This window comes from Sturnira hondurensis, unplaced genomic scaffold (genome assembly GCF_014824575.4).
Source record: "Sturnira hondurensis isolate 20B ecotype Veracruz unplaced genomic scaffold, ASM1482457v3 Scaffold0000880, whole genome shotgun sequence".
Taxonomy (NCBI): domain Eukaryota; kingdom Metazoa; phylum Chordata; class Mammalia; order Chiroptera; family Phyllostomidae; genus Sturnira; species Sturnira hondurensis.
Genome location: NW_028073511.1, coordinates 1,218,598 through 1,243,856, shown reverse-complemented (window position 1 = coordinate 1,243,856; position 25,259 = coordinate 1,218,598). Strand labels below are relative to the sequence as shown.

The following is a 25,259-nucleotide window of genomic DNA, read 5'->3' as shown; positions in this document are numbered from 1 at the left end:
CCCTCCCTACACAGTGAGGGCTCTGTCAGGTGCTCATAGGTGAGTGCATGTACATGGGTTGTCACTCTACTGTGTCCATGTTTGTATCACTGAACCCTCCTCCCCCCACTCTTTCTGTCCCCTTCCCTGCTCTCCTCTACTCCCCATCTTCCCCTCACCCCAGGTATGTTCAACATCTCCCAGATGAAGAACCGGCCCATGATCCTCATCGGTGGGTGACCCAGCAGTACGTAACCACTCACCCTTGTCATTGGGAGTTCCTGTGGGGCAGGGCTCCTGCCATGAGGTATCCCTAGATCCTGCATTTCACCCTGATATTCTCAGCCTTATTTTTCTTCAGTTCTTTCCTTCATCCTTTCATACCCCTTTATGCCTTTACTGCTTCTGTTCTTTCCTGTACATTGCTCCCCCTCACTAAACCTGCCACGAAAATAATCATTCAATCTCCCCAGAAATCGGGGTGCAGTCCTTTAGATTTAATGATCACTAAGTTGTTCTCTGAATATAGAGCTGCTGGTTAAGACAGAGACCCTGTCCTCAGCTCTAGAATGTCCCAGCTTGGGAACAGTTCCCCTGTGTATTATGGGCCTGCTCAGGGTGCATCTGGACCCTTAGCACCCACTGGGCAGTGTGTTCTGAGCTTCTGTGTGGGGTTGAGCGTGAGGCAGCAAGCTGAAGATGCTACTCGTCTTGTCAGGGAGACACAGCCAGGGCCTCAACTTCCCAGTTCCCTAACTCCGGAGACCTAAGTGATTAGGACACCTCTTGTTAAACAGAGGATGCTTCAGACAAAAACATCTTTGTCGCAGGGCTGTGGCCTCCTGCCTGGGGAACAGGCTGAGCTGTGAGGAACTTCAGGGGTGCTGTTACCCTCTGGCACAGGCCCAGGCTACAGCAGGGCATTCTTGCTTCCTTGGCCACAGCGAGACCCAGGCCCCTGAATTGTACCACTAGGCAAGAGAAAGCAGTGAGAAAAGCTAGGGGAAGGGATACTTTTCTGCAGGGGCTGGAGCAGAGTGAGCCCCCAGCACAGAAGGGAGTGGGCTGCATTGGGGCGGACAGCCCAGGGACCACCCTTCCACATTAGCCACCCAGGGAAGGAAAGGCCACTCACCAAAGAGCTCCACTGGGAAGCAAACTTGATCATCTCTTGTCCCTACCTCCAGCATCATAGTCCTCTTGTTGGGCCTTGAGCCAAGCTGGCACAGCTTGATGGCAAGGAGTGGGGGATGCCTTGACGGACCCCTTAGAAGAGAGCTTGTGCCTGTGACATTGACAAGGTAGGGTGTCCAGAGCGTGATGGAAAGCTGGCAGTTGAAAGACCTGTTTGGCTTCATAAGGTATATGGTTATTCTGCAGGATATAGAATAACTAGTCTGGTTTCTAGAAACCAAGAGGGCCTGTCCGGATTTCATGAATCATTGGGGATTTTGTTATGTCAGATGCAGATTTGGGAGGTCTGAGGTGGGATTTTGCTTCTCTAACAGTTCTCAGGTGGTGCTTGGTGCTGCTGGTCCATTGACCACCCTTTGAGTGACAAGAGCCTGTGAGGCTCCTGAGGCCCTCGGGTCTGTTGGAATCATCCTGTCCTTTTGTATGCACTTCTGATGTGCTTGAGGAGGCTTGAAAGACATTGTTTAAGTAGATTAAATATTTCCATTAGTAGCTAGTCCGTCAATGATATGATTATTATTAACTAGTCATAGAGAATGTGAAGATGAGAGGACCCAAAATTGCCAATTCAGGCTGGGACCTCACTGTACTTTCCTTGTAAGAAAATGGACATCGGGAGGTCATCTGATCCAGGCTTCAGTCTTCAGATCTTAGGTGTTTCTTTCTTTTTTAAAAAGATTTTATTTGTTTACTTACTTATACAGAAAGGGGAAGGGAGGGAGAAAGAGGGAGAGGAACATCAATGCGAGACACATCAATTGGTTACCTCTCATATGTGCTCCAACCAGGGACTGAACCTGCAACCCAGGCATGTGCTCTGACTAGGAATCTAACTGACAACCTTTCACTTTATGGGATGGTAGCCAACTGAGCCACACCAGCCAAGGCTAGGTGTTTCTTAAGAGAATTTTTGTGAGAAGGGCAGCCCATGTACCTCCCACACCACCAATACAGGACAGTCAGAAACTGGTAGAGCTGTTTGTCTGGTGTAGCACCTGATAAAGGCAATACACTTGTGTTCTAGGGACCCTCCATCTGTGCACCTTCTGTTTATCTCTTCTTGCTTTGCTTTTTGTCCTTCATTCCTTTCCTCAGTGTGGAAGAGAGAAGTTCAAGTGAGTTAGGGAAATGTTTGGGAGAAGAGGTGGGAAAAAGAATGACATTTTGGGCTAAATGTTTCTTCTCTTTTCTTCTTGCCTTCCAGAATTGTTTTTGATGCTCCAAGATTCCCCACCAGCCCTTCCGAATACTCCCTCTCGGGACCCACTCAGCATTCAGGGTCTGAGACACAGACCGAGTGTCTCCAACTGGGTGTCAACTTTGTGGAAACGATGCCCAGTCCCCCAGACCCCTCCCCTCCCCCAAAGGCAGCTGGGGTCCGGCTCCCCTCAGAGACACTACAGTTCCCACCCAGACTCAGACACTAACCCAAAGTGCCTTAGCCCCATGTCTCAGGCTTCTGCCAGCCACTCAGGAACCCTGCCAACCTCAGACCAACTGACCCATGTGGACACAGAAGGACGAGCAACTATGGTAGATGTGGGTAGTAAGCCAGACACAGAGCGGGTGGCCGTGGCCTCTGCCATGGTCCTCCTGGGGCCTGGGGCCTTCAAACTCGTCCAAGAGAACCAGCTAAAGAAGGGAGATGCCCTGGTGGTGGCCCAGCTGGCTGGAATCCAGGCAGCCAAGTTGACCAGCCAGCTGATTCCTTTGTGCCACCACGTGGCCCTGAGCCATGTCCAGGTGCAGCTAGAGCTGGACAGCACACGCCATGCTGTGGTGATCCAGACGTCTTGCCGGGCCCAGGGCCCCACTGGAGTGGAGATGGAGGCCCTGACCTCAGCTGCTGTGGCCGCCCTCACCCTGTATGACATGTGCAAGGCTGTCAGCAGGGACATCGTATTGGGGGAGATTAAGCTCATTAGCAAGACTGGGGGTCAGCGAGGAGACTACCATCGGACTTAGAGCTCCTGCCCCCTCTTACCCATGGCCCAGGTGTGTCAAGAGATGGGATGTGATTTGGGTGGAGGGAAAGATGTCAAGTTCCTTGAACTCTGTCACTGTTCACCTTCACCAGTAGGAACCCCAGGTCAGCCCACTCCCTTACTGCTAGAGAACCTATGTGACCTGTGATTCTTCCTATATTCAGAGAGGAAACCAACAGACCCTTTGATCTTTCTGGTCATGGGAGGGGTCACAATGAGCAATTCTAGATAACAGAAAAATCAGTTGCATTATCTGTGAACTATTTCAGGCAACCAGCTTCAGAGAGTTGCACCCATAACTTCCACTACTCATTTTGGGTTTTCTCTTCTGCTGCTTCCCTCAGGAGAGGATAAGGGCTCACAAAGCAGAAGAACCCACTTTGAGGGGGGAAAGTACAGCTTGCATTAAGAATGTACGATATTCTTCGGCAGCGTTGCCTGCCAAGTCTGTGGAGCCCCCTGGCCCCTCTGCCCTCCATCCTCAGAGGGTCTGGTTCCCTTCAAACTTGTAGGCTTTGGGTTTAACAACTGCATGTCCTGGTACTCCATTGCCTCCACCCCCTCCTCTAATAGGAGACACACGTAGCTGTAGCCCTGAGGTCATCTGACCAGCCACTCGTGCCACACATGGCCCAGTGCACTGTTCTACCATCTACCCACCCCTTTTCTCTGGAATGTATCAGGGAAAGAAGAGAGTTGAAGATTACCTTCACTCACACAGCGCACAAAATAAAGACTCAATGCCAACTCTGGAGACGCAAGAATAAGGGCTGTATCTGTGCACAGGGTATCCTGCTGCTAGGATCTCATGCCAACCCTTCAACCCCATCCCAGAGCCCACTACCCTGGGAAGGAGGAGCAGGAGAGACACTGGAAAGGCTGGAGCGGCTTATCTTCTGTATAACCCCCACCTTTCCTGTGGGAGATGATAGGAGGGGAGTGGGAGGCGTGGAAATGCACTGTCTATAGTAAAATAGCCAGGTAGGGGTGTCCAAAGCTCATGACTGGCTGTTAGAGACTAGGGGGTACAATTAGAGGTTCCTGTGTTTCAGCCACCCACCCAACCCCAAGCACTGGACTTGGTTGCTAGGTTCTTTAACATGGATAGGCTTCCTTGGGTCTATCTATAGGGACGCCCTCTGCCCTACACCCAGGTGTGCTGGTGAATGTTTAACAATCAGCTCACAGTAGAAGAAAAGGCCAAGTTCCAAGGAGGCTGATTTCAAGCTATGATGCCACATGAACTTGTTTGCAAAATTCAAAAAAAAGTCACAATTGTGCTTTCAGGGCTGGTAGGAGCTGGCTCCAACACCACCAGCTGCACCTGGTCCCCAGCACACCTCAAGCTCCCTGCTCCCTCAGGGGAAGAAAGCACAAGTTTCAAGGCAGACTGGGGGGATGGTATGGATTTAATATTTTTTAGTATTACAATATATTCTTATAAAAAAGGTGCAGGTAAAAAGGACATTGCTGATTTTGTACATTAGCCTCACTTGTCGTCTGAGACAGCTGGTGAGAGCAACCTTGGCATGAAGGCGTCCCTGGTAGAGGTGGGAAGATGGTCACAGCTCCCCCACTGGTGGGAATAAGATGGGGTGGGAGAGCCTGGACTAGCCCTTTCCCCAGCCACTTGGAGAATTTTCTCCACCTACTGCCCTACACACCATTTCCATCATGGGAGAATGAATGGGTGCCGCAGCTGAGAAGGGGACAAGTTGCATTAGGTTAACTGGATTTTACATCAGACACACAATTAGTAGGAGAAATTCAAAGACTGGCAGGATGGGTGGGAAGGGCACTGGGAAAAGTCCAAGGAGGAAACAGGTGTAAACATGTAGTGTATCAAGGACCCACTCAGCTGTCTCCATGGGGCACTGGCCCCTTCTTGCTGAGTCAGCCACAATGGTCCATGGTCCAAGGCACTCTTGGAGACCTGGCCACAGTGGTGTCTCGTGCCAGAGCCACTGGCCAGATCTTGAAAATAATAAATAGAGAAGAAAAATCTTTGGGGGTGAGAAGTCAGAGCCCTAGAAGAATGTATGTGTCCTCTGTAAACAGTTAAACCGAACTGCTTTTCTGTGGATCCAATGTGTCTTGAACAGCTTCCATATTCCTTCTCTTTTGTGGCACATATTTAGGCTTCCATGGTGGATGGGAATGCCAGGATTTGGGCAGGCCTGTTAGACAGAAGTGGAGCCCTGCCCTGTTCCCTGCCCCTGTGGATCAGGTTGATACCAGACAGCTGGGGAGAGGACGTTCGGAGACCCCACCCACAACCTTCCGATCATCCCAACACCAGCCTCTTGCGGCAAGGGCTTTTAGGTATACAGATGGCTGTAAAAGCTCTCTGCAGCTGCTTTTCCTGGAAGCTTCATCTCGCCCTCGCCTGGGCTCCAGGATAGCCTCTTCACACATGTCCTGGCCAGACTTGCTTTTGCTCAGATCCCTCCCCCTCAAACCAACACACATGCTGGGTCCACCAACCTTGTTTCTCCCCTGGAAGCTACTACAGCCCCACCCCCAGGAATATGATGTAGGGAAAAGACAGGCAGCTTAAGAATGGGCCCAGCCCACCAGCCTGTCCACTGGCAATAGCCCTGAGCCAGAGTAGGTTGGAAGGTGAGAAACATAAAGGGAGGGGCAGAAAGATGGAAGGGCAAGGAACCCTTGGATGAAGGTTCAAGCAGGTAGAGGATGAAAGGTCAAATCCAGGGGGAGAAAATGTACTGAAAATAAGCGCTTTGATGGAGTTGACCTCACTGTCCTTCTTTTAGAAGACAGAACACTTTGTTTAAGTACAGCCACCTGCTCAAGATGGGCAGAATGGAAAATGGGGATGGACAGTGTAAGATGGATAGAATGGAAGGTGGGAATGAAGAGGAGGACCAGAATGGGCCCCTTGGAAGTCAGGTTGAAGAACTAAAGGTATTAATGACGTAGCAGGACTTCCCCCAGCCACTCCACCCCACCTTGCCTCTTTCAGGCAGTGCACTTGCCAGGGAAGTTGGCCTCCCTCCCCTTCCCCATCCAACATCTCCCTAGCTCCCTGGCCTTCTCTGGCCCAAGTCTGAATGCCTCAGGGGAAGAGACATCCTCTGAGATGGCATGTAAATGCAGAGGGCAGTGCTGGCCCTTGGGACCCTCTCAGGAACTGATATCCCAGTGCTAGCCTCAGCCAGATAGACACACATGGTTTGAGGTCTCCTACATGCTGGAGAGAGTGGAGGTCACTGTGGTTTCTGCCCTGAAGCAGATGTCAGACAGTTTGGGCTCTGAGTAATGTAATGTGGTAGACTAGAAAGCTCTGGGGTGGGACTAGGCATTCAAGTGCTGCCCTCTGGTGAAAGGCTGCCAGGAACTCCTAGCCAATGTGTGAGGTCACCATCTTCCTCAAGATCATGGTCCAAGGAAGGTGGGAGGAGAGTTTTGTTCCAGGATCCCTGTGCCCAAGGCACGAGGTATGGTGATGATCAGTCTTTGTTGAAACCTCTCCCTTACCAGATGCATGAAATACCTGATAGTGAGCCAGAGCTGTGGGAACCCAAAGGTGGGTTTTCTGGGATTCTGGACTAGTAGACAGAACAGAGGTGGCAGTAGGGAAGGAAGGGAGAGTATTAAATGAGGCTTAAATGAGTTGAGATGAAGGAAACAGGCACTGGTACTCTGTGTCCTGATGACTTGGTCCCTGCATCATCCTCCCAGCATCTTTTTCTCCTGGAATCTAGCTAGCTAGAATATATAATGCCTCTTCCTTTGCCATCAAGACAAAAGTTGGTTCCCAGATCAATGTTCCATTAAGCCGCCTCTTGAGGGAAGGGGGCCTGGATTCTTTCCCCCTGGTTCTCAGGGCTCCCACCCCACAGATACTGCCCACTGCACATGACATCTGGACAAGATGCATGGACCTGTCCATTCTAGAGCTAACAGTTCTATGCCAATGTGTGGGTTCCCATGTGGGGGTGGGGAGCAGGTCCCCTCAGCCAAGCCTGCCAAGGATATCCACATCAGCCTCAGACAGTGATCCCTGGGGGCTGAGGAGCAGAAAGTAATGGGGAGAGGAGAGGAGAGGAGAGAGGAGCCTCTCCAGGTACATGTGGGAGACTCTGGTCCTGCCTCACACAGCCCCCACCCCAGGACCCAGCCCAGGGCTCTAAACCAAGCACCATGGGGTTTATGTGTCCCTGCCTCCTCCACTCAGCTGCTCTGGTCCATCCCTGTCTGCTGGCCTCCTGTTGTGGCCAGTGCCCAGGTCAATAATTTAGCCTGTTTATTGCCCGCTCCCGGGTGACTTCCAGGGTCTGGCCCCCTGACCGCTTGCGGCTGCGCTTGAGCTTGCATAAGTCCTTGTCGAAAACCTCCCCGGAGCGCAGGGCCGACACCAGGTCATCGAACTCGCCCCCCTCCTCCAGTGCGCTGCCTGCGTGCACCTTCCGCTGCCGCTGCCACCGCTCCCGCTCCCTCTGCTCCTTCAGCTGCAGGGGTGAGAAGGGAGAGATGGGCTGAGGCCAGAGCAGCCATCCATAATCTCACTTACAAACCAGTGTCCTCCCAGCCAGGGGCTAACTCCTGGGCTGTGTGCCTTGATGCTGGTGTTCATCACCTGACCCCACTCTCCTCCTGGATGCCCTGTGCCTGCTCAGCTCACATGCTCTCTCCCCTCAGGCCAAGAAGACCACTCTCCCTGCTGAGGGTTGGCACGAGCCCCTACAGTGTTTCTCAGGCCCCGCTCTCCTCACACACACCCAACCGCTAGGACCGGCTTCTCTCCCTTCAGGCCCTGCCCACCGCTCACCATGGCTTCCATGCGAGCCCGTCGCTCCTCCTCTTCCTTCCTCCTCCTCATGGCCTCCAGGTCCTGCCGGGCCTCTGAGAAGGCCTGAAGGAAGGTGTCAAAGATGCCAAAGAATTCGTCTGGCTGCATCTTGCTGTCCTGCTCCCCAAAGTGCATCAGGGCCTTGGAGAACTATTGCGAAGAAAAGGGATGTTGGAGAGTCCCCCCTGAGCACCATGGGCCTAGGCCACATGGTTAGCTGGGTGCCAACCAGGGCAGAGCCCAGCCCAAGAGTGGGGGACTTTGGTATAGGGTCAGAGTTGGAGAAGGGGAGACCTCCATTATCATCAGGGTCGGGGCAAGGCTGAGGGGAAGGGTGAAGGCATGCACCCTGGGACATGGGGATCCACGCTGGCCAATGAAGTTGTCTAGAGCCACTTCTGGGTCTGTTGTGGTGTGGGCATAGGATCTGGAGCCACAGACCTTGGGAAGTGACTGCCTGGTCAGAACTCAAAAGGACTTCAGAAATCATATATTTATTGGGCTAATTATTTAACCTTTCTGTGCCTGTTTTCTCATCTGTAAGTGGTGATAATAATAGAACCTACTTCATAGTGTTGTTGTGGGCATTAAACCAGTTAATAGATGTAAAGTGTCAGCTATCACTGTATGTGCCAGGCACTCACTGTTCTTTAATGAGAACTACCATCTCTAAACCACTCAAAGTCCTCTAAGAAAGACCTCATTACTCAAAGTACACTCCATGGACCAGCATGGGAATCCCCTGGGAGCTTATTAGAGATGCTGAACCACAGGCCCCATTCCAAACACCTGAAGGAAGATGCACATTTTACTAAGACTCCCACGGATGAGGTTGATGTGCATATTAGGGTGAGAAGCAGGAAGATAGCAAATGAGACCAAAGCTGATATCCAGAGTCAGGATTCTAACCCAGCTCTGTCTGTCACAGCTGGGAAACCTTGGGCTAGTTACTTAACCACTCTGGATCTCAGTGTACATATCTGTCAAAAGAGCTAATAACCTTTCAACAAACCCAAAAAGTAGGTAATAAGACAACACTTAATGTGGTGCCTGACACCTGATGAATGGACTATGATCTTAGTCCAAGATCTCTATCTCACCCAACTCTGAGATATAATATCAGAGTTGCTACTGCCTTTCTTGTAGGAGTAAAGCAATAGTTATTCCTCAAAGCTTGGGCCATCTGGTAGGAATGGGTGAAGGAGCTGTCTACTTAAGGCTGGACTGGAGAGGATGGGGGTAAGGTTAGGCTGAGGGTGAGAGGAGGCTTGGGGCACCACCCTCACCTTGTCTCTGGCCTCATTCAGCTGGTCTTCCAGCTCTGAGAAGCTAAAACTGGAAACGGTGATGAAGTCACTCATGACTGGGACAAACTTGTCATTTGGTTCTCGTAGCTGGCGTTTCTGATACTCCAGCTCCTGAGGATGGAGAGCAAAGTGCTGGTTAGATGGGTGCTAAGATCAAAGTTGGGAATTCCAGAGTTGCCACACTCCCTGCCCTTCCTGTCAGTAACAGGACACGGAGCCTTCCTTTGGAAGGGGGCATGCCCCAAGTGTCACAATTTCAGGGGCAGTGAAGATTGTGAGAGCGATCAACCAGCCCGCCTGCCTCTATCCTTCCCTAGCCCACCCTGCCATCTTTCTCCAGACCCTTGCTACCCAAAGCATGGCCTGTCACCAGCAGCATTAGCATCACCTGGGCAATTTGAAGAAAGAGAGACTCTCGGGTCCCACCCCATACCTGTGGAATCAGAATCTGCATTTTAACAAGACCCTCAGGTGGTCTGTGTGCAGATGCATTTTCAAATCTCCTTGCTGATGCTGCTGGTCCAGGGTCCATGCTTTGGGAGGTACTTCACAAACTGGCAATCATCCTCTGCCCCACCCCCATCCCATCATGATGGCAATGAAAGGTTGTTTCTTATATTTAACTTCAGTCTCTAAGCTGATTTTCTTCTTACCCGTGTAACATCACCCCACCCCACTCCCATACATACACACACTCAGTGAACACGGGAAAGGACTCTAGTTTTCTTGCCTAGCCTAGGGCCAGAGGTAGTATCATCTCAGAAGCCTTCAGAGCAGGCATGGTGGCAACCAGAGACCTGGGTTTCCAGCCAAGTGTGCAGCCCCTGGCTCCTCTACTGGCCCAGGAGGAGGTAAAGAGACATAAGGCAGGAACTCCTGGGTATACCAGTCCCCAGTGTCACACGATGTTCTACCTGCCACTACCCATCTCCCAAAGGATGTGGGTCCTCTCTTCCATCTACTGGAATCAAACTTAAGCACGTGTCTCATTTACAGTCCATTCTATTCCACCACCCAGTAGACATGTTGGAGAGTGACCTGGATAATCTCAATGTCCCTCTTTGAGAGAATAAATTAATCCCCAGATAATTCAGTCATCCTACCCAGAGGGCTAACTCTGTGCTAGAGGCTATGCCCATTATTCTATCACCCCAGCCAGGACCTTTGGGCCAGGAATGCATCTGCTGCCTGGGGGTCCATCACCTGACCCAGTGCCCCTGACAGCATCCCCTCACACCCAGGCAGGCAGACATGATGTACTCACCACCTCGACTGCTCTAAGGCCCTTCCTGAGGTTGCCCACCTCCTTCTCCAGCTCTGCCAAGCTGTAGGGGGACACAGAGGGAGGGAAAGGAGCTGAGGGTGGTCCAGGGATAGGGCAAGCAAAGCCCAGTGGCCTAGGGGTCAGTGACCTGTGCTCCAGCCCTGCACTGGCCACTAACATGGCAAATCACCTCCCCTCCGTGCTCTGTCTGTGCTTCTATAAACTGGCAGGGATGAAACTTATGTCCTATAGATCCTTGGAGATCAGATGGCAGGCTGCATATTAGAAAGGTTCTAACACATGGCCTCTGTCTTAGATGTTTTTTTTTTTTTTACCATCAGGTAATACTTGTGAGCTCTTAACTTACAAGTATTAGACTTGCAAGCAGGAAGCATTTGATGCATATTAGCCATTTACCACCGCATTTCTGCTTCTACTGAAGATGCTTCTATCAGTCTATGTGCGTTCAGGTCTGACTTCTTGCATGCAGCAGATACCATTGCTGACCCACCCATATCTCCATCCCTTATAGTGGGCAGTCCTGACTTCCAACTGTGTGGGCACTTTTTCTAGGGGCCTAGTAGTAATGCCTTGCTCCCTGAACCAGTTGACTGGTTCAATTGAACTTAGCCAGTGACTGACAGGAGATGGTATATGATGTCCCAGCTTTCTCATCCCTTGGGTAAAATAAGAAAGAGGGTCCTACACTGTCTCCCACACTTCCTTGGCGGGGTGAAGCTCCAGGTGCCCATCCCCCTCTGTTTCCTGGAAGCATCTCTCAAATAAGGATTGGAGAGCAAATTATCTGTTTTCATTTGGCAGACCCCAAGGCACTGCCTTTTCCTCCTCAGCCCTGAGTAACCCCAATGGAGGACACTTAGATTAGAGCATGTGTGAACACAGCGGGAAGGAAGCCTCAGAGGGATCCCTCACTTGACTTTGGCGGCTTCTGGAAGATGCTGGAGCTCTGAGGGCATGTTCAGGATGTCAGCAAAATGCTTCTCCAGGATCATGATCAGGTAATGAAGCAGAGAGATGTTTCTGTGGATGAAAATCAAGTCATGAGTAAGGGAATGAGGGTCAGCAGGAAACTAGGGCGAGGTGTTAGGGGAAAGAGGCCTTGGGTTGGGTTGGAAGTGGCGAGAGAGTAAAAGGGAGGAGGGGAGAGTCCACACAGGGTGGGATGGAGGTTAGGAAAGTGGACAGGGTCCCACCTGTCAATGCTGGACTTGGTGTCGGCGATCTTGTTGAGGCTGGCCACTCGGAACCCATAGGCACCCCCACGCTGCCCTTTGTTCATGAAGTTACCGATGGCCAGGACGACCTCTAGCATCCGTTTTAGACGCTTGCTGCGGATCAGCTCCTGGGAGGCCAGCAGTATGGCTGGGAGAGGGGGGACAGGTCAGACTCCTACATATACTAGGCCAGAGCAGCTGGTCCTCTTGCATCCCAGGACGGTGCCACTGCAAAGTCTAGAAAAGGGACTGCAAGTGTCTTCAGCTCTCAGAGGGTCATAGACTATGTCCCCGCCTTCCTCAGGCAAATCTACTCCACACCTGCCCACCTCCAGGGGAAGAAACAAACTCACCAAAAGCCAATTTACCAAATAACTAATTCTCAGAATGTGCCAACTCTCCCTAAGAATGTATCTGAGAATATCTTTTCTTGTGTATATTTAAAGATTATTAATACAGTCTTTCTATTGGGACACATAAAAATATACTACTTTTCTAAACTTTAGTGATTAAAGTTTAAATTTCAGCATTTTACATATTATGGGACTGTTTCTGGCTCTTTTGAAATGCTGAATTTTATTGATTTATTTTGGAAAGAAGAAAATTCCTGTCAAATTAAATTATAACATGTCACCAACTGTAATATTCCCATATTATTTTTGTTCTATAAGATAATGGTATGCTTTATAATTGATGGTGTCGTTGAACTTAACATCCCATTGAATAGCATTTTTAAAAACGTTCTAACGTTTAGGTATTTTAGCCACTTTCTTCCCATGTCTTAAATAATGCATTTGCTAGAAATACAAATTAAGCTAATGGTAACCAAAACTTCAGTATTTAATTTTAATGTGGATGCTCTGGCCTTTCCCCAACTATTACGTATTTATAGCAGATGTGTGGAATAAGGAGACAAATCCTACACTGAAAATCTGGATATTAGTTATGGAATGTGCTTTTGATTATTAAATGTGGTGATAAGAAGACCAAACTATTCTATAATCTTTGGCTTATGCCAAACTGAACATTCCTTAAGATGCTGCTATGAAGATAAAATGAGAACCATCTGACTAAGTATTTGTAGAAATCTTCAAGACAATTAAAAATAAGTAATTATTTTTAAAAAGCCGTAAAAGTGAGTATTAAGGAAGGTTTGTCAGTGGCTTCTAAAGTTGAACATGTACATATTCCAATATTCTATGATCAAATGGTATACTTGATGGGTATTCGAGTGGTTTCTAGTTATTTTTCCCTTAAGTTATATACAAATAGAGTAATTAAATAATTTATGGTATATTCATAAGTGGAATAAAATGTAGCCCTGAGAATAACCCACTGCTACACGTAACAGCAGAGATAACTCACAGCCACAATGCTGAGCAAAAGAAACAAGCACAGAATTATTCAGACTCTATCTCATTTATATGAAATCTCAGACAGATAAAACCTCTAGAGAGGAGAGGAAAGTAATGGTTGGGGGATGATGTTGGAGGGGGAACCTGAAGAAGGGGGCTTGAAACATTCTTGACCTGGGGTCAATTATGTAGGTGAGTTTACTTCACCACAATTTGTCAAGTAAAACCCTTATGATTTGTGTACTTTTCCACCTGCATATTGCAATAAAAAGTTCACTTTAAAATAGAGCCACTTATAAAAGTTTCCAGCAATTTTTATTGGTTGGGATAGTTTTTCTTTGGTTGACACAGTATTTGAAAAATTTGTGAAGTAATCATACTGAAAATGCTAAAAATGTTGGCAAAACAGATGACAAGAGTTCAAAGGAAATCCGTGTACATGGGAAAACCTGCATATGCAGTACAGACACTTCCAGCACATTCATAGGAACATATACCCATGAATATATTCATAGGAGTACGTTTACATTTGAAACCACACTCATCTTGACTATATTCAGTGAATGTATTCATACTGAGAACTGGTAAATTTGGTATATTCAAGCAATAAACATATTCATAACAATATAGTAAAGAAAATCATGAATATATTTATAAAAGAATTGGTAAGTTTGTCAAATCTAGTGGATTGACTTCTGGCAAATTGACCCAGAGGGCCAGCTTGGGGACAGGGGTGTGTGAAAAGGCGTCACTATCTCCTCAACCAGCTGGGACAGGTCACAAATCTTAGCTCACCCAGGAATATTCCCTTGGAGAACTAAAAGGAGGACTACAAACCCTGATTTCTGCATGACCCTGTCATGTCCACCCAGTCAAGCCCACTGGCCTGATTCAGTTGCTTCTTCCCAACTCCCGGAGGAAAGAGACCCGCAGACCCTTCTAGAACAGCAGCCACGCCACAGCAGGGCGGAGATGGCCTTCCCCAGCTGGCTGTGCCATCCAAAACTCATCTTGCTCTGCTTAGCCCCCCTATTCTCTGAGCAAGCAGTGACTAACTCTTAGGGAAGAGTTTAGGAGTGGGCTCCCAGGAGTAGGAAATTATCTGGCTGTAAACCTAACTGGTGGCTAAGCTCCTATGGTTGGGTCCACAGCTTCAAGTGGCTATTGCTCACATTTGCTCCATGGACCCAAGACACACAAGTAGTTGAGCACATATGCCTTGGGCTGAACCCCTTAGCTGTGCTTCAGGCCCCAAGGACAGTCAGCAGCAGGACAAAGAAAGCTGTGTAAAGGAAAGCATTCCCCTCTGGGTGTGGCTGGAGGTGTGCCACCAGACCTCAGACCAGCAGAGTCACCGCTGATCTCTTTCCTTGTCACTCACCTCACAGACCCTTCTCCCTCTGTGATCTCAGCCAGCCCATAGTTCCCTTACTGCGTGTGTGTATGAGTGAGTCAGGGTTCAGATCACGGAAGATGTCTGTGTCTAGCTCTGCCAAGCTTCACCCATCCCCAGAAACCCCCCTGAAGAAGTTTGCAGAACTTCAGAAAGGGCCATTCTCTGAAGGGAGTGTCCTGGGAGTGCTAGCCAGCCCCGGTGTCCAGTAGAGGGGGCCCATGCTGTCCCCAGCCTGTTCCCCTCAGCATCTTGGACAGAGGCTCCCTTGTTCCACTCTGCGGACCCTGTCCTCACCACAAATGAACTTCACAGCCTCGCCGGCATCCCCCCTCCTGACTGCACGGCTTCCCACCACCCTGACTACGTGCCTTTCCCAACTCTCTGCCCTGCGCCCTCTGCCACCCTCCGGGAAGTGCACCAAGGTGAGAGTGAAGGGATGGATTTTGAAGAACATCAGGCACTATCTGACTTCACCACGCACCAGTAACAAGGCCTCAGGCAGCATATCCTCATTTCAGAGATGAGAGAATAGGTGCACCTACTGGGTTGTTGTGAGGATCAAGTGAGACCATTCACGTGGAGTGTGTCACACAGTGCTTGGCACATGATCCTCATTTAATAACAACACGCTAGTCTGGAAACGGCCTGTTTAGGAGGGGGTTCAGTCCCCCTTACCCCTGGAGGGTATCCTGCAAAACCCCCAGTGGATGCCTGAAACAGTGATATGCTGAACCCTCTATTTATTATGTTTTTTCCTATATGTACATACCTATGATAAAGTTTAATTTATAAATTAGGCACAGTAAGAGATGAACAATAACTAAGAATAAATTAGGACAATTATAGCAATATAGTATAATGTAAGTTATGTGAACACAGTCTCTCTCTATCTGATAACTGATCTAATAATGGCGACATCTACCAAGTGACTCATGAGTAGCGAGCATATAAACATGGATGTGTTTGACAAAGGCATGATTCACATGTGCAAGTGGAATGGAGCAAGGCAGCATAAGATTTCCTCATACCACTCGGAACAGTGCACAATTTAAATTTATGAACTGTCCATCTCTGCAATCTTCCATTTAATATTTTTGGGCCACGGTTGACCATGGCTAACTGAAACCATGGAAGGTGAAATGCGAATAAGGGGCATTACTGTGTCATCATTTTCTCAGCAGATCTGTCCCGTGCTAGGGCAGATGCCAACAGATCCTCCACTTTAGGGATTCTGCATGCTGAGGTGGAGGAAATGTGTCCACGTTTGGCACATGTACTGATATAAAGTGCGTATATCTACAGTAATCATCATTTTAAATTTTGTCCTTGATTTTGGTTTTGGGGGAGTCTTCCCTCTGCCCTTGCTCATGGACTCCCTCCCTGGCCTCCCCAGATGCCTCTCCTCTCCAGGCTTCCTCCACTCCCTCAGCCGTACCTTCCACTTTGGGCTTTGCCTCAGCCAGCCGCTCCTGGAACTTCTTCTTAAAGAAGAGGGCCTGCAGCCGCTGCTGGTAGTGGTCGATCCTGTGGACAGGGTGAGCTACGTCATGAGGCAGCCCCCTCCAGCCCCAGCCCCAAGAGCCAGCTCCAGCCCTGTCCTCAAGCTGCCCTCCCTGACCCCTCCTGCTGCACTGGATGCCCCAACCTGCTCATTTCATAAAGGAAGCGGTCAGCACGGGCCATCCGCTCAATCTCATGCTTGTGTTCCTCGAGCAGGTCGATGTCACTCTTCTCTGGGATGAACTTGAGGAGCTGCAAAGAGCAGTGAAGGTCAGACAGGAAACTGGTGGGGAACTGATATGGTAGAGCACACAGAAGCCCACACACTCACGAGGCTTAAGATGGAGAAGTGTCCCCCTAAAAGGCAGAGGCGCCCTCATGTAGACTGTTTGCACTTTAGCTGTCCAAAAAGGATGAAAGGGCACCCAGCTCTAGATTGCATTTCTCTTTTTTTAAGTTTTTGAAATGAAGAAATAACTTACATACAGTAGATTATTCTTAAGTATATAGACAGTGACTGTCTTCTTTTTAAAACCCTATTAAAGCTTTATTTACATAAAACACATCCATTTGAAATGTGCAGTTCAATGAGTTTTTACAAAACCATCTACCACCAGCCAGACAAGATACAGAAGAGTTCCATCCCGCCAGAAAGTTTCCTTGTGTCACTTTGATCAGCTAACCCACCCCTCCCTCAGTGTAGAGCCTCTCCACTGAATTCTATCACCTTGGAGTTGATCTGCCTATTCTTGAAGTCCTCATCAATGTACTCAATCAAGGTGTATGTCCCTTTGATGTCTACCTTATTTCACTCAGTGTCTGAGATTCTATCATGTAAGTTTCGATAGGTTGGTTTTTGTTCACTGCTGAGTAGTATTCTACTGCAGTAATATACAACACACAGTCTATTTATTTGCTTTCCTACTGAGAGACAATGGGTTGTTCACAGTTTGAGTGTCTGAGTGTATACTTAGGAGTGGGGCTGCTGGGCAATTGGGTAGGTATACTCGTATGTGTGGCCTTAGTGTGCGATGCCAATTTATTTTCCAAAATAATTGTACCAAATGGGAATTCCAATCACCTCACTTTCTAACTAATACTTGGAATTGTCAGTCTTTTCAGTCTTAGCTATTCTGGTTCTAACCTTAGAACAGGTATTCACACACCTATTTCTACCCTATTTCTCTGATGACTAATAGGAATGAGCCACTTAGGGATTCTTTTTTAGGAAGTACTTGTTAAAAGTTTTGTTCATTTTTAAGTACAGTTGTTTGTCCTTTTCTCACTGATTTGTAGTGTTCTTTATTCTGAATCTGAGATCTTTGCTGGATATACATAAGGAAGACATCTTGTAAAGTTTGGCTTTCTCTTTACTCTAGTAAGAGTGCTTTTTGGTGAAAAGATTTCACAGTTTTAATAAAGTCCAATTACTGATAGTTTTATGTCAGGTTCTCTAGGTTTCTCTTGAAGGACACAGCAAACTGAGGTGGAAGTGACTTGGGGAAGATCTGATTATGGGTCACTGACTTTGCTGGAGACCCACGGGACTCCTTTCGGGGCCTCAACTCCCTGGAAAAGATGCAGCCTTTCCTGGCCTCCCCGCAGAAAGGCTGGCCCAGGGGAGTTTCTATACGCCTCTCCCCACTCCTCCAGCTTCTAGCCTGAATTCTCAGTCACCTCTTGGCCTCTCTGGGGGCTGCTAGGAAGGGGCACACTGCCCCCTAGTTTCAGCTGCTCTCCTCTTGAGGGGCCTCACCTGTTCCAGCATGTCCTTGGCAAGGTCCTCCTGCTCATCCATCTTCAAGACAGCCTGCCGGATCTCCTCATTAGAAAGCTTCAGCCTAAGGCAAGAGCCCACCCTGAGCAGCCTGGCCTGGGCCCTCTGCTCAGAACAGACCCCAGACCTTCTCCCTCCCTCACATGAATGTGGGAGCACATTTGAGAGTCCTCCTCCTCAGCTCTTCTGCAAAGCCTCCTCACACTGAACTAATCTGGTTCACCCCATAAACTCAATGATGAGGTATTTTAGTCCCTAAATAAAGACGCGAGTCTCTGGCCTGGTGTCTGAGTCTCCATCAAGGCTGACAGGGACATGTGGGAGTAAAAGAGCCATCTTCCGTGTAGCCTGAGAGACACAGAGAGAGGTTTCCGATCTTCCTCCTTCCCCTCATGCCTAAAATATCTGTAGCATGTCCCTGGGAGGGTGGGAGTACTGGCAGTTCTAAGAAGGCAGCTTCCTGCTTCCTTCATTCTCAGAAAGCAGAATAGCTCTCAGTCTGTGACAGCGCCCCAGCTCCCACACAGCCAGTCCCTCTTGCTGTCTGGGGAGTGGGGGAGAAGCCCTGCCCCTGACGCACACACATGCACACACAAACACACACACCTTTTCTATTCCATCCAGATGCACAGCCAACAGGGCCTCTGGAGGTGCAGACCTCTCCCCCACCACTAAAGAAGAGAAACTGAGGCCTTGGGGCCTTGTGGGAGGAAAGGGGGTGGTTGTCCCAGAGGCAGCCAGGGCAGCACTAAGAATAGTATGGGAGGCGGTGCCCTCTGACCCTGGCCCAGGCAGGAGGCCCTGCACAGAAGCTTTGCTGTTAGTGCAGATACTGCCCTGTTTGTTCTGCAGCCGTGGGAAATGCTTGGGGGCTGAGATCATGCTGCTCTGTGGCCTAAGCCTGGTGGGGCCCTCCACGGGCTTAGAGCAACTCTACTACCAGATGCTGACCAGGCTGGTCACGAGTCATGAGACTGGGGCAGTTTCCTGTCTGCAGAGCCCCATGCTGCTGCTCACAGGGAGAGTTCTAGATTAGTGCCCCATCCCCTTTCCCAGAGGGCAGTAGAGAGGTGAGGCCAGAGACTGCTATCACCCCAGTCCCTGGGCACCTATCTCCCTCAAGTACTCAAGTTAACCATCTTCCTCCAGTAGCCCCACCTCAGTCCTCTGCATCCTGGGGGGCCCATCCCCTACCCCCAGGAACATAACACGGGGCAGGGGACAAAAAAGCAGGGCCAGCATAAACATACTTGGAGAGAAGGATGATGCAGTTCTGAGCCCTCCGGCCATCAATGACTGACAGCTCTTTGACCTTTCGGGAGGCCAGGTAGATGTCCTCAGTGGAGCCCAACTCTTTCTGCAACCAACAAGCCAGTTAGAAAGGTTGAGGTGTGTGTTTTTCGCAATCCTCTACTTGCCCCCTCCCTCCCATGAGTCACCTCCCTACCAACCAGACCGTGCTCCTGGTGTAAGAGTAGAAAAGCAAAGAAAAAGGCAAGAGAGAGAGGAACACAGTGGTTAGTGATTGACCCTAATAGGAGGCATCTGGGACTTTACCATGGGCTAGAATGAGTTGGGGGGCAATGAGGAGCCCCCCTTTTTAGAGATTGCCCTCTCTGGGCAAACCAGAGAAAGAGCTATTTTGATGGAGGGGATTTACTGATCCCTATGACTCCAGGCAATGTGATATTTACACATCCCCAGGGAATCAACCCCCTCTCCCACCATCCGACCCAGACAGCCTCCCCAAACTTATAAGAAGCTGGGTCTAAGTCCCCATAAGTCCACAGTTCCTGGACTCCAGGAGACTTCAGGCACAGCCCCCTGTGCCCTGGATAGAGGGCATCCGCATGTTCAGGGGTGGGGAAACTGAGGCAGAATTCCATGTAGAATTCTCTCCTCTGAGGTTTCAGTGGGCATATTCCCAATAAATCAAAGATCCCCCCTGCTTTCTCTGGGGCCCCTGGTAAGGTAGACAGTGGCCAGCTCTTGCTCTGGGAGCTCCCTCCAAGTACATGCTCCACGTCATACAATTGCAGGGCCACCACTCACATCCTTACCTTGGTGAACTGTGTCCAGCCTGTGCAGTCTTACTGGCCAGCCTGGTGTTGGACCCCTCCCTTGTGGAAGACAATAGACCTGGGAGCTTTCTCCTTACTCCAGTACACACTCACCTCCACTGCTGGCCAGGGTCTGTGAGCACTAGCCCCGTCCTATACTTCTGCCTTCTCTTTGGGGACTGACCCCTGCCCCTGGGGCCCCCTATATAGATGGGTAATATGGTGGAAGGTAGAGTGGACAGACCCGTTCTTTTGGGCCCAGTACAGGGCAGCAGCCCAGGATAGCAGATAAAAGTTGGAGTGTCCAGAGCCCCATGAGTGACTCACCTGTTGAGAAGTATTAGTTATCAGCTCCTAGGCAGGCAGCAGCCACAGCCAACAGAGAATTAAACATGCACAATGTTAGCCAAGAGGTACAGGGATCAGGAATAAGAGAAGAGATATAGGGGCCCCTATCTTCTACTCTCCTCATGCCTAAAGGCATGCTCACCCCAGTGAGACCCCATGGCTAGAGATGGAGACCTATAAGCAGCACCCAACAGGAGTTGCTTCTAGCAGACATACACTCACAAGCCAAACAAAGCGAGGGACAGACAGCGTCTCCCACATGCCCTGGGCACAGTGGGACCACCCATCACTCCCCAATCAGGGCAGACCAGGCCCCTAGCACCCCATCCCAGGCCTCCCTCTCCTCTGAACTCCCATGAGTTCAACTTTCTCAACAGGGGAGGAGACACTGAGGCAAAGGAAAGCACCATATCCCGGAATTTTGCCCCTGGCCCCCTGTCCCTTGCCTGCCTTTGAATTTCTAAGGGGTGTTGCTGAGGAGGCAGAGCTCTCACCTGGTTCTCCCTACCTGACCCTGATGGGGCTGAAATCACTGAGTCAGGTCCTCCACTGAGCAGAGAGGGAAGGCCCACAGCTGAAAGGACCTCTCTCTGCCCCACAATTCAGGCCCCAGACAGCAAGAGGGGGTGACCAAGGCTGCACAGCCTCCAAGATCTCTCTCTCTCCAGCTCTGTTGATGTGAATTCAGCCCTAGTCTGGGCAACCTCTGAGCGACAGTAGCCTAGGTGAGCTTTGCTGGACAGAGTGCTAGACTGACTGGGCTCAGAGAGGCGAGGTGGGGCAGGGGCTTTCCACTGTAACTCTTCTCCACTCACCAAATGGGGAGGTCCCAGATCCAGCTTGTCCTCAACCCCAAAGCCTTTCTTTCCCCACTGGCTCTCATCCCAACCCACCTCAGGATCCTGGAGACTGGGTGGGCCAGGCCAGAACCCTGGCCCTGAGTAAAATGCTCAAACTAGATAGAAGTATGTGATTGGCCATGCCCAATACACCCCTCACACTCACTCCCTCCAACCCTGGCACCCACTCCAGAGCACAGATGTGCTCAATAGGACTCCCTCTAGTGGCTGCCTGAGCCTGCACCTGCCTGACATGGGCAAGGGCTGAAAATGTTCCCTGGAATCAGATGCCTTGAGCACCCACATTTAAATGATATGAACAACCACCTGGTTTTTCTAGAACCCCCAAACCGGGCCAGAGCCCTGTTCCCACCCCACACCATTGGCTAGTCCCTTAGCAGCACTGACACCTGCCCTCAGCCCCACTGCCCTCAGGAAGGGTCAGCCTCAGGTCTGGACTTTTAAGAAAGAAATGGGAGCCCAGTCACTACCTGTAGCCGCTGCCCAGGACTCAGGAGGGCACAGACCCCATTCACTGGCACATGGGGAAGTCCTCAGGGCTGCAGCCCTGGGATTGGCAGAGAAAACACAGAAGAAAATAGCACAACCCAAGTGGAAACAGCCTCTGGGAGGCAGGCCAGAGAGAAAGCAAACATTTTGAGGCTTTTGGCTACTAATGCTTGAACTAGCGGGGAAGGCCCCAAGATATGCCAGCTGCAATGCAGATGCCTGGGCCCCAATTCATTTCCTGACTCACGTTCATTTAGGAATGAGGTCCAAGAATCAGTACTTTTAGCAATCCCACAGGTACCTGGCATAGGCTGAGATCCCTGGCTTGTGAATGCCCTGTATTCTGTCACCAACCCCACTCCCTCTACTGCCGCTTACTCATCAGTCATCTGTACACAGTGTCTATAGAACAGAGCCCAGGGCCTCAGTTGGCCTGCCCAGGCTATCTCCAGCCTCAATCTCCTAACATGACCTGGAGCAACTGCGCCTTCCTTGATACATTAATATCTCTGCTACTCAACTGTTGTGGGTGTTGAGAGATGAGAGTGTGGTAGAGAAAGTGGTTTGACAAGTTAAAATGCCTTCTAGGTATAGTCCCTAAGTGCTGGGGCCAAAGAAAAGGCAGGGTCAACACTGGCCAGGCCCTTGGACTCCACCTGCAGTGGTCCAGGAGGAAAAAAGAGAAGTGACCAAAATTCTATTTTATCACTTAATGTAAATACAAACTTCAATACAATGGGATGTCTCCCCTCACTGCACTGCACACCTCTAATTGTATCTATATCTATGTTCCCAGTAAGCACATGGGACCTGATAAAGAATGAAATCATTCAATAGTTTCAGGATAGAAGGAGGGAGGGACTGAGGGCAAATGTGAAGTCAAGACTAAAAGTCAAGACCCAAGAGGCTAGAGGGGGTGGGTCTTACCTGGTGCCTCTGATATGCTGAAAACATTTTTTCAAAGTCCTCTAGGTCCAGAATCTGAAATACCTGCATGTCATCAATTTCATTCCATACGGTGCCAGGGACACGTTCCTAAGTTTCAGGGCAGGGAGAAGGCCCATGGTTGGCTCAGTTCCTTCACTGTGGAGACAGCCAGTGCCCCCCTAATCCCACCTGCCCCCCAGCTGCACACAGTATGACAGCCAGACTTTTAGGCCTTCAGAAGGGGGTGGATACTTCCCCCTCAAAGCTCCACCCCTCCTCCATCCTCTGCTCCAGTGCAGAGTCTAGAGACAACCGCCTTCGCCTCCTTTCCACGTGAGGCCTACGTGTGTATTAGAGAAATCAGTGGGTGTGCTGGAGTGATGGGTGGGCAAAAATGAACTCCTTCCAGAAAAGCAAAGCCAACCCAGTGCTCTCAGGACACTCTCTTTGAAGGTCGGGGTTGGCTCAATCACTGGGAGGAAGCATGCCCACACAGTATCCGGGATCCTCAAATCCTTAGTGCAGATGGGATTTCCTGTATCTGAGATGGTCATTTTGCCTCCCAGAGGTCTTCTTCCCACTTTCCCAGATTCCCAAAGTGGCCAAATGCCAAAGCCTGGGACATCCTGGCCTCTCCAGTGACTGATGAGGCCAGCAAGACTATCATGATTTCCCATGGGTCAGACTCAGGGAGGATGTCCTGTCCCTTAAGACTGGGATGGGCCCAGGAGTTTACATTCCAAGGTCTCTCAATTTAGGTACTGCCTTACCTCTGTATAGAATGCTTGCCTTTAATCCCCACCCCAGGCATCTAAGAAGCTGCTAGCCTCTGAGGAGGAGCTATCTGCCAAGCCAAAAACACTCCAGTGGTCCTGCAACACCCCATAATGGCTTAGAGGACAAGAGGCAAGAGAGAGCCCCTCCCCCAGATGCTCCACCCCTCCCCTCCCAGGAATCTTCACCTCATCTAGAGCTTTGCTGTCTTTTCAGACTCTCCCCACCTTCTTCTGACTGCAGGGCAGCTGGGGAGCCTTCCTAACACTGCCTCCTCCTCCTTCCATCTCTCCTTTAGCAAGGCTTGGAGAGAGAAACATACTTTACACTCATTTTTATTTTCTTAAACTCTGGAAAAGGGGAGGCTAGGCCAGAGCAGGGGGTGGGGACATTCCTGTGGCCTTCCTAAGGCCAGGGACCCTCTTGTGGAATGCCTGGCTGGGAAGCTCAGAGTGGCAAGGGATACAGGCAACTGGCCAAACCCAATACAGACACATTCTTTTCATGGCAGAAGCAACCACTGCATGTGTGTGCACGTACGGGCAGGAGCACACGCAGAATAAGAGAAGGGGTCTGGGGAGAAGAGCCAGGCTCCTGGAACGGGGTGAAAATAAGCAGAGGGGAGATGGTCAGGAGTTGAACTGGAGAAGGCAGGGGAGAGAAACTTCTGTTTCAGTCCCCACTTAAATCAAGGCCTGGGGTGGCAGTGGGCACACTGGGAAAGCCCAGAGAGGTGAAGCGTCCCCTTGCTCCTTATTGCTGCTGAGGCCAGGTTGAGAATAAATGGGCTGGAACGAGAGAGTGGGATGTTGAACACTAGGAAGAAACAACAGACTGAGCATCCAGTCTCTCCCACACATCTTCCCAAACACTCTCCCTTCCCCCTAACTCACCACAAGAACTCTTGGTGGAAGTGTAGCCGGTTCTAGAGACAGACAGAGGTACATCCATGCCTGGTGTTCCCCACATCCTAAATTTCACCCAGTCATCTTGATGTGCCCACCATGCACACTAATTCTCAAATTTAATTTTTACACCACTCTAGCCAAGATCACATCACCTCCAGTCTAGATTCCTGGAGTTTTGGGCCCTCTAGAGCCCCCTTGTATACGCCAAGGAAATCTTCCTCAAAAACACACTTCACTAGGTTTCCCTCACACAGCACTTGGGGTCAACAAGACCAAGCTGGCTTGCTCTCCGTCAGCCTTACTTATCACTCCATGGAACTGTTGGCAAATGGAGGGGCACTCCATGTCACACAGGGAAACTGAGTCTCGACACTTATTGAGTTAAAGTGTGGGTTTAAGTGGGTTAAAGTGGGTGGTACATGTAGTACCACCAACAATAATCTATTATTATTATTAAGACTTTCTATGTGTCAGTCACTGGTAAAAGCACTTTATATGTATTAAAACAAATTTTGATACAGATGCCATAATTGCCCCCATTTTACAGATCAGGAACCTGAAACCCAAACGATGAAATAATCACTAGTCATACAAGTAAGAGCTGAGGACTAGGATAATAGGTTCACAAATATTTCTTGACACCCCTCCACCCATCTTTGCTGAGCAATGTCTGCAGCTCCTGTAAATGCTCCCGAATGCCTATTTCATCAAACCTGTACTTTCTGGTCCAGAAATGAAACTCTAGCCTTCTCTGGATCCCTGCAGAATTCACATACTTTATTATCAGTGGACCCCAGAGAAAATCCCAAGCCCTATGTGATAAAAAATGTTGCAAAAATATTAGTTGCCTTGTCTGTCTTCTTTGTTAGGGTGCCTAATCAACATTTCATGACACTTTTAAAATTATAAATTATGAGTTGTAAATATAGGAGACAAAAACTATATCTTTTCATCACAATTTTAAAATATATTACTTCTGACTTCACAATTTTAAACCAATGAATATTCCCACATAGTCCCTGGCCCCGGGTTCTTCAGAGACAGGCCCCTGCCTGCTCAAATGCTCTTGACCTTCCTGGCTTGCATTG

General features: G+C 49.6%; 2 protein-coding genes across 8 annotated transcripts in view; one reads left to right on the top strand and one right to left on the bottom strand.

Moving 5' to 3' along the window:
• MOCS1 (molybdenum cofactor synthesis 1) overlaps nucleotides 1–3,922 on the top strand; it is a 43,133-nt gene extending 39,211 nt beyond the window's left edge. Inside the window, exons 10-11 of one of the 3 annotated variants that reach the window (XM_037052118.1) lie at nucleotides 164–211; nucleotides 2,378–3,922. In XM_037052118.1, coding sequence (XP_036908013.1) covers nucleotides 164–211; nucleotides 2,378–3,138 — 809 coding nt within the window. In that variant the 3' untranslated portion in view covers nucleotides 3,139–3,922. Of the gene's footprint in view, nucleotides 1–163; nucleotides 227–2,377 lie in introns of all 3 variants that reach the window. The other 2 variants (XM_037052133.1, XM_037052125.1) reach the window with 2 other exon arrangements.
• A 626-nt stretch (nucleotides 3,923–4,548) lies between these two features.
• The window catches only part of DAAM2 (dishevelled associated activator of morphogenesis 2), a 111,264-nt gene continuing 90,553 nt past the window's right edge, over nucleotides 4,549–25,259 (bottom strand). For 4 of the 5 annotated variants that reach the window (XM_037052076.1, XM_037052067.1, XM_037052085.1 and 1 more), the window contains 12 exons: nucleotides 22,490–22,597; nucleotides 20,193–20,219; nucleotides 19,056–19,162; nucleotides 17,785–17,869; nucleotides 16,174–16,280; nucleotides 15,964–16,052; nucleotides 11,757–11,925; nucleotides 11,476–11,583; nucleotides 10,543–10,603; nucleotides 9,258–9,389; nucleotides 7,951–8,121; nucleotides 4,549–7,630 (listed from right to left, as the gene is read on the bottom strand). In XM_037052076.1, the coding sequence (XP_036907971.1) occupies nucleotides 7,409–7,630; nucleotides 7,951–8,121; nucleotides 9,258–9,389; nucleotides 10,543–10,603; nucleotides 11,476–11,583; nucleotides 11,757–11,925; nucleotides 15,964–16,052; nucleotides 16,174–16,280; nucleotides 17,785–17,869; nucleotides 19,056–19,162; nucleotides 20,193–20,219; nucleotides 22,490–22,597 (1,386 nt within the window). In that variant the 3' untranslated portion in view covers nucleotides 4,549–7,408. The remainder of the gene's footprint in view (nucleotides 7,631–7,950; nucleotides 8,122–9,257; nucleotides 9,390–10,542; nucleotides 10,604–11,475; nucleotides 11,584–11,756; nucleotides 11,926–15,963; nucleotides 16,053–16,173; nucleotides 16,281–17,784; nucleotides 17,870–19,055; nucleotides 19,163–20,192; nucleotides 20,220–22,489; nucleotides 22,598–25,259) is intronic. The other variant, XM_037052104.1, reaches the window with a different exon arrangement.